The sequence below is a fragment of the Cupressus sempervirens genome, chromosome 3 (genome assembly GCF_028749045.1).
Source record: "Cupressus sempervirens isolate cs-2001-9-10 chromosome 3, ASM2874904v1, whole genome shotgun sequence".
NCBI classification, from domain to species: domain Eukaryota; kingdom Viridiplantae; phylum Streptophyta; class Pinopsida; order Cupressales; family Cupressaceae; genus Cupressus; species Cupressus sempervirens.
In genome coordinates this window covers 677,332,410-677,340,799 of record NC_143120.1, presented here as the reverse complement: position 1 = coordinate 677,340,799, position 8,390 = coordinate 677,332,410, and the positions used below count along the sequence as shown (strand labels likewise).

General features: G+C 32.4%; 1 protein-coding gene across 1 annotated transcript; it reads left to right on the top strand.

Annotated features, from left to right (window-relative positions):
• The first annotated feature begins 6,893 nt into the window (after nt 1-6,893).
• LOC149568541 (uncharacterized) lies at nt 6,894-7,898 on the top strand. The gene has a single exon (XM_089816742.1). The coding sequence runs from the start codon at nt 6,894-6,896 to the stop codon at nt 7,896-7,898; it is 1,005 nt and encodes a 334-aa protein (XP_089672868.1).
• The last annotated feature ends 492 nt before the right edge of the window (nt 7,899-8,390 follow it).

Below are 8,390 nucleotides of genomic sequence, written 5' to 3'. Positions count from 1 at the left end.
TCTGTGGATATGTCCTATTATCTTATCCTTTTTTTAGTCATGCTTTTTTTCACCTCATTATATCCCTATCAATGTTATTTTGGGACTTTATCTCCATATCCTAGATACAATTCAAAATGAACATAGATTAATTTTTAGATATCCCCGTAATTTAGATTCTTCTACTTAAGTTTCATTTTTGTTTGATGTTCATTTATGAAAGAAAAATATTAATAAAACTTCACTCAAATAGAGAAGCATCTCATTGATATTATCCTTCTTTTGAACATGGATTTTTTTTTTATAAATCAGCAAAGTTCTTTATGTATGCTTAATTAGTTATATAATTTAATTTTTGTTTCAATTTGGAGAGCTTTATGAATTTCATTATTATTGCCGGTGAACCTCTTCTTGTCTATTTAAAAAAGCTCCTTCAGTGTCAATATATTGAGTATATCAATCTCATTTAGTTTTAATTTGACATGTTAGTACTTAGAATATTACACCCATATCAATTCATTTGGGTTACTTATAGCGAGGTTCTTAATTATTTTCTTTTTTGTATGGTTATTTTAAAATTATATTATTATAATAAAATGGGTTAAATTTCACTAGGATGACTCATAGAAAGGCCTAAGGGATTGTTGGTTTCCAAAACCACATATTGGAAATTCAAGAGTGTTGCCACTTCTCTTATGGACTTCTCAATTAGCTTTGGATGACAAACAAAAATTACCAAAACTCTCTTGTACTTTAGGCTTAACTAGACCTAAGCGAGTGAACCATAATCTCTATCTCAATCTATCATTGGAGGATTTTACATAAGAAAATTAACTCTTTATAGATCTCTTTAGGATGACAATTATTCTCAAAGTTTGATCAATTGTGAGAACTTGTAAACTTTATGAAATAATGCTTAGTATAATTGAGATTGTTTTGAAAGAATTTGTTTATTGTGAATGTGAATTGTGAATATGAATATATTTAAATAAACTAAGCCTGGTCTTGAATAACCTAAATATAATATCTTAATTCAATTCTAGACTAGTGCCTTCAATTATTAATGATCTTTACCAATTTAATTGATTGATCCTATGTATAACCCTATGAGACAATTTTAATAACTTGTTCCTAAAACAAGACCATCACCTCAAAGGCATCTATATGCATTATTGATTTAGATTTATTATTATTGTTAGTCTTTTTGAATTTAACTTCCCTTTAGAAAGATTAATACAATAGGTTGAACCTTGACCAAAAAAATTCTTCAAACTCATACTCAAACTAAAAGTTAATTCAAATTAAATAATGTAAGATAGCACATTGAAGAAATCTAAAGTAAACCAAATTTATCACAAAGAACTAATAATAAATTTAATAAAAATTGTTCTTTGTATTGAAATAAGTACACTATAATCAACGGGTTACAAAATGAAATATTTTTTCTCATCTTGTATTCCCTAGAGGAGGTACTCAAAAATTTTGGTACAAAAAGATTTGAGTGTAATTCTTATCTGTACACAAATAATCCTATACTTATGGACAAGGATATAATTTCAAAATGAAAGGACATAACCTTTCAAAACTAAATTTTTCTTAAATAATAATTACTAGCCTAATTATAGATAACTAACTCATAAGAGTAAGTTGATAGAACATTATTAAAAACTAAAATGTTGTTGAATCAATCTTCTAGGAGGATGCCACATTTCTAGGCATGCTTAGATAGCTTTTGGATTGATAGGTATTTGCATCATGCATGGTATCCTTGGTGATGATCTCCAATTTGACTAGGCACTCCTTATGTTTTGTGGAAAATTCAAATCCTATTCTGTCGATATTTGTAATATCTAGGGCCTTAGAAAGGATCCTCTAACACTCATTCATCCACTAGTCTATTTCCTTCAATCCCCCTTTCTTATGCGCCAATATTTGCATACCTTCTTTCCATGTAGTTACAAATTTATGAATCTATGAATTCAAAGCCTTTAAGAAATTGTCATGCTTTTCAATGGCCTTCTATATTGTCCAAATATCTTGAGTGTCAACCTATAGTAAACTCTTAGTCATGTAAAAACATATCCAATCTATTTCTAATCACATTACTTACAATCAAATTCTCCACATTTTCCCTATAAGCCTTCCATAAGTATCAAAGAACCATACACATATTTAAACCATTTAGTTAGTATGCAAGAAGTAGAATCAACCCTACCACTTTGTATTTTCTTCATTAATTTATGGTTTTCCTTTTGGAACTCATCATACTTACTTTTCCATTGTTTATCATTACTTAAGGTAGTACTTGGATGGGTTGTCCATTTCTCCTAAAGCTCTCTTCATAAAGAGATTTGTATTACTCATTTAATTTCACTTGCCTTGATATTTAAGGCCTATTAATATGAAATATTTGGCTCCATATTTTTTTGAAATCATTGGGTTAATCTCCCCAACCTTTAGCTTCATGATCAACATTTATAATTTTGGTATTCTTTATGGTTGGATGTTGTATGGAGTAACAAGGATAATTCACTTGGATCATGTAATGGACCAATGTGAACAACATGTACTCATTCAATGTATAATTTAAACTCCTTATTCTCTTATCATAGGAAACTATGAAAAATAAGTGATGCACTCAAATTTGAAGTTGAGAAAAGTACCACTCTTGATTTTACCAAAACAAATTCCACATTGGGGAGTCATATTCTCCTCCTTTTTTGTATTGATGTCCTCCTAAAAATCATCTTAGAAGATACAATTCACTATCAAGGGTAATGTTTGGGATGCTTTCCCTTAATATTTTACCTTTGTAACTAAAAATGAAGGATTTATGATCTTTTGAATTTACAAAAATCACATCTGTGAAAAAAGAATTATGTAAAATCAACTTGTTATTCTCATGAACATTTAGTCTAGTAATAATTTATTCATTAATATCAAATTCCTCCTAAATTTTTTTACAAGGTTTAATTTGAAAAATTGTCTATTGCTCATTTGAATCATTATCTTCTATTTCTTCTGAACTCGTGTCTTGTAACTACTAAATTTTTTCATTATAATGATCAATGACTACTTCAAGCTCTTCTTCCTCTAGAATTCTAAAGATATTTTAAGTTTCTATAGGGAAGTGAATATAATGACCCAAACTTTTCCTTTTATTGTAGAAATGAATATATTCTCTGGGGTCATAATATTTTCTTCCAACATGCTACAAAATTTTTACCTTTCCAAATGATTTCAAAGGATTATGAGAATGTATTAAACCCTTACTAACTCTTTACACACCAAGGGATCCCTTTGGTCTTTTAGTGAATCAACAAACAATTAATATCATTATCAAGATCGAGAAAAATATTGTGATCTTCTTGCTAGGGCATCAAAGTACTCATTGGATACTTCATCATTTCAAATGAGATTAGTTGAGAATTAGTTATCCCTTTGAGTCTACTAGAAAAAAACCAAAAACTAAAAAATTCAAATGACTCAAACTAGAGATAGAAGCAATCATTTGTCCATTGCTCTGTTAACGAGGGTTTTTGGATAGTTTTACTAAACTATAATGAATCTTTCAACCCAATATATTAACAAGACTTATAGCTGAATTAAACTCAAGTTAATTCACTTTATAACATCATCAAATGAGTTATTTTGAGAAACATGTTCATAGCATTGAGAAAAGAGTCATTGATCACAAGACATATAGTGAAATTTACAATAGAAATTCATTTTATTAATCCATATTCCTCAAACCCACTGTTTATCTACCTCCATCAGAACAAAGAAGGAGTATTAATAATTTTGAAGTAGTTACAAAGGGATCAATTGACAAAAACTAGTTTTTACAAAATTGGATCAATTTAATAGTTAAATTGTAAAGTGACAACTTTGCAACTTGACAACTTTTTGTCATAATTGACAAGTTTTGTGTTTCATGACTCAAACTTATCAAGGCTTCTTATGATCATTACCAATACCTCCGAATGAACTAAATAAAACACTTTATACCATATTTATCCCCTTGCAATTTTTCATGCCAATTTGACCCTTTATAACAACTTAGGACCTTGCCACTCAAATTGTCAACTTATTAATATCAATGAAATTAAATTTGACATGAGAATGATATAATAGGCCTTCTTACATATTGAATTAAAATTGAAGACCAAATTTTATTTAGTTCCTTTTTCCAAAGGGTTCTCCATACCATACTCTCTAAGACAAATTAAATTCAAGTCCCTTTGAATTATTTTCTTTTATGTCTTCCAATTCCTTTGTACTCTATGTTGGATGTATGCAAGAAAAATAAAGATATCTTCCTATGGATTGATGTTGTACCCTTTTCCTTTCAAATGGTATAAATTTCCTTAGATTAATGCTTCAATGTGTGTGGCCAAAGTATAGATATCAATTATAGAATTCACCACACCCATTTCCTATATATCTACACAATACATATTAGGAAAACAATTATGCTGCATACAAAAAAAAGAAAAATTAGTTTGATTCTCCATAAGAACCTAAATTTCATCATATACATTGGCCTTTGTGGCACTTTTGAGATGAACAATATAACCTTAGTTAAAAAACTCATCATGAGGTTAATATATAGGAACAACTTCTTTTTGTTTGAGAAAACCCATACCAAGAACATGTTAGAAACGAAAGTCCACCAAGATAACTAAGGGGGATGGGGTGAATCAATTATTAGGTAAATTTTTTTTTAATTATCCTTATTAATTCTCAAACATGTGATTGACATAAATAATAAATATAAGAAGATAACTATACACAAGAACACCAGATATGTTAACTAGGGAAACCCTTGATCAGAGGGAGAACCCTGGTAAGGATGGCACCCACAAAATGATGTATCAATATATAAGTTCATTGTGAGAGGATGGAATTTTTTAGAAGCCAATGAAATACATTTAGTATATATATTAGGCCATATTAGTAGACTTTGAATTCATGTGAGGAGATTCTGACCTTGTTAGGAGTTGTAGAAGTCAGAAGGATAGATTATCCAAACACCTTCAAGGGTAGACCACCAAACTCATTATCCAATTGGTGTTGTATTATCCATTGTAAAATAATAACAAATAAAACTGGTCTTAGCAACTCATACTCTTTATATGTATTATTATCATGCCTCTTCCACACCAAATACTTCTCAGATCTTAATACCAGATCCACAAAACTTGTATCATAATAATCCCTTAGATTTCTTAGTCACTTGTACTAATCTTCTTTTCTTCTCGCATTCAAATTCACTTCAAATCCAAATTACAACCAAGGAAACAAACATTCCTTTATAACAAGTCCTAAAAAAAATTCATTGAGTTGGCCTTGAGGATTTTCCCAATTATAATTACAATAAGACCTTATTAAGATAAAACAACATGCACTACATTACATCTTTTCATAATTACATAATACTATCAGATCATAATCTTTAAAAATCTTCTCACATATAACCTCAAACTTTTCACACTTTCTAACATTGTTATCAAATTTACTATACCTCTATCTAAATTTTCTCATCCAGATTATATTCCTGTTAGGTGATATTACTCGATTACCAGAAACTACTTCTCAAGAACCCTGTCTATAAAGTATCTTCTGTAAGTCATTAATAACTATCACTAGTCTTTGAATTTTTGCATGTGCTCTTAACCAAAGAATCAAGACAATATATAGAACATGTGTCAAGCTATTCTTGACCTTATCTTCCATCCTCAAGCCCTATGGTCTCAATCACTATATGTTATTATGGCAGTCTTCTTAGTATGTTGAAATCAATGAAAAACATAGTCATGAATGAAACATGTAACTACTATAATAATCTCTCCAATTCTCTATTACTTCTAGGATACTCACCCATAGGAATATCATCAGCATTCATGCTAAAAATTCCCCTCTTTGGCATTTATGGCAACATTGATGAAATACATCTAAGTTCCAAGAATACCAAATACAACTATGTTTCTATTGTTGCTCTTATCTTTTCAAATCATCTTCATCATAAAATATTGTAATCAATGCGTCAATTATGTATACATTATCTCCCCCCATACTTAGGATTTTATTCTCTCCCCCATTCATAGGAAATATTTTTCACATGCATTCTTTTCCCCATTGACATCAATGACAAAGGCATCATTATGTCAATTTTATACTTGATATTTTTAGTCAGCTCAAGTATCCAAATACACTATTGAATCCCAGCTACCAAGACTCCTTCATGACTCATCTCAAAAATAGATGCTCCCTTATATAGGAAGCATCAATATTCAGTCTAGATAAACAATAGTGGTTTGTACCACTACATTAATGCAATCTTTGCATCATCTGCTCTAAAGTAGGAAAAGGGGTAACCCCAAGTATAACTCTCAAAAACTCAAATGGATCCTTACATAAAGGATTTGCAAATATATTTATAATCTTCTCCTTTGTGTTAACATATTCTAGTCTAGATGAGTGTCATATTCTAGTCTAGTTAACATATTCTCCTTTTACCGTCCAAAGAGTTAACCCCTCGCATCTATGGTGTCCCCAAGATTCACAAAATTGGCATTCCCCTTAGACCCATCGTGGACACCAGAAGTTCTCCCACTTACCATCTTGTCGCCCATCTTACCAAGCTTATCTCTCCGCTTCTTGGCCATTCCAACTCCTTCATCAAGGATTCCTCCCACTTTGTTAGCTTCATCAAAGAGTCCAAACTAGATGAGAATGACATCTTGGTTAGCTTTGATGTGGTCTCCCTCTTCACGAAGGTTCCTATTCCTGACGTCGTTGGTATTGTGGAAAGGAAAACTAATGTTGAGATCGCTAATCTGGTTGATCTTTGTTTAAGGTCCACCTTCTTCTCCTTCCAAGGGACTATCTTTGAACAAGTAGATGGGGTCACAATGGGCTCCCCACTCTCCCCGGTTATTGCTAACCTTTATACGGAGCACTTTGAAGAGCTGGCCCTCCACTCTTTCCCCCTCAAGCCTAAATGGTGGAAGCGGTACGTTGATGATACCAATGTTTGCTGGCCCCATGGTATTGATAAACTAGAAGAGTTTCACATTCATCTTAACAACATCTCTCCTAGCAAAACCAACAATCAATTGCCCTTCCTTGATATTTTACTCATTAAGAAACCAGATGGCTCTCTGGGACGTCGAGTGTTTCAGAAGGCCACGCACACCAATCTGTACCTTCATGCTTCTTCTCACCACCATCCGAGCCAAAAAGTTAGCACGCTTAAGACCTTAGCCTTAAGAGCCCTCAGGATTTGTGATGATGACCACTTAAATTCGGAGTTGACCCACCTCCGCCAAGTCTTTAGATTAAATGGGTACTCCCACAAACAAATCTCTAGGGCCTTTGTCTGTGCTCGCTCTTTCTTTTTTTCCCTCTCTGCTCCCCAACCCAACCCCTCTCCACCTCCCGCTTTTGTGTCGCTTCCCTTTATAGATGGGGTCTCCCAGAAGCTTGCCAAGATTCTGAGCAGAAAAGGCCTACGCGTGGCCTTCAAACCTTGGTTTAGGCTCAAGAATCGTACCCCCGCTCTCAAAGATACCATAGATGTTTTTTCAGCATCAGGAGTCTACAAAGTTTCTTGCTCTTGCGGGATTTCGTATATTGGTGAAACTGGTCGCTCTTTCAGCACTAGAATCAAGGAGCATAGTGCCGACATTAGACACGATAGGGTTCATCAGTCTGCTTTAGCGGAGCACTCCTCAGCCACTAAGCACCACATTTGTTTAGAAGATGCCCAAATCGTATCCAAGGAGGACAACTATTTTAAAAGGAAGCTCAAAGAAGCTATAATTATCAACAGTCACCCTGTCAACCTCAACAGAGACGATGGGTGGACCTTAAACCCTTGGTGGATTCCTATGCTGACTAAAGACCAACGAACTTGATCCTTTGGTGTTCTGAGCCTGTCGGTCTCCCCTCGCCTCCTTGCTCCTAGTTTCTCCCTAGTTGGTGGCCTATTTGAGGTTGGTGATTGCTCTCTTCCTTTTCTTCTTTTCTCCTTCCTTTCTCTGTGTTGTCGGGATCTTTAGGACGCTCCCATCTTTGGTTCCTTTGTTTCCTCTTACTTTATGGTGGTCCCCGAGGTTCATTTTTTCCTTTTTGATCCTCATTTTTTTTTTTAATATTAATATTTTGTTTCTCATTCTTAGTTCATTCTTATTGTTATTTATTATTTGGTCTATTTTGGTTTTATGTTCATTTATTTTTATTTCTATTTTTGTTGTTATTTTCAATTATTGTTATTATTATTCTCATTTTGTGAGCACTTTCATTATTATTTATCATTTGTTTGTTTGTTTTTTATTTTTGTTCTTATTTTGTTTTTTTTTATTTTTTATTTTTTAATTTTATTTTGTGTTATTTTATTTTATTTTATT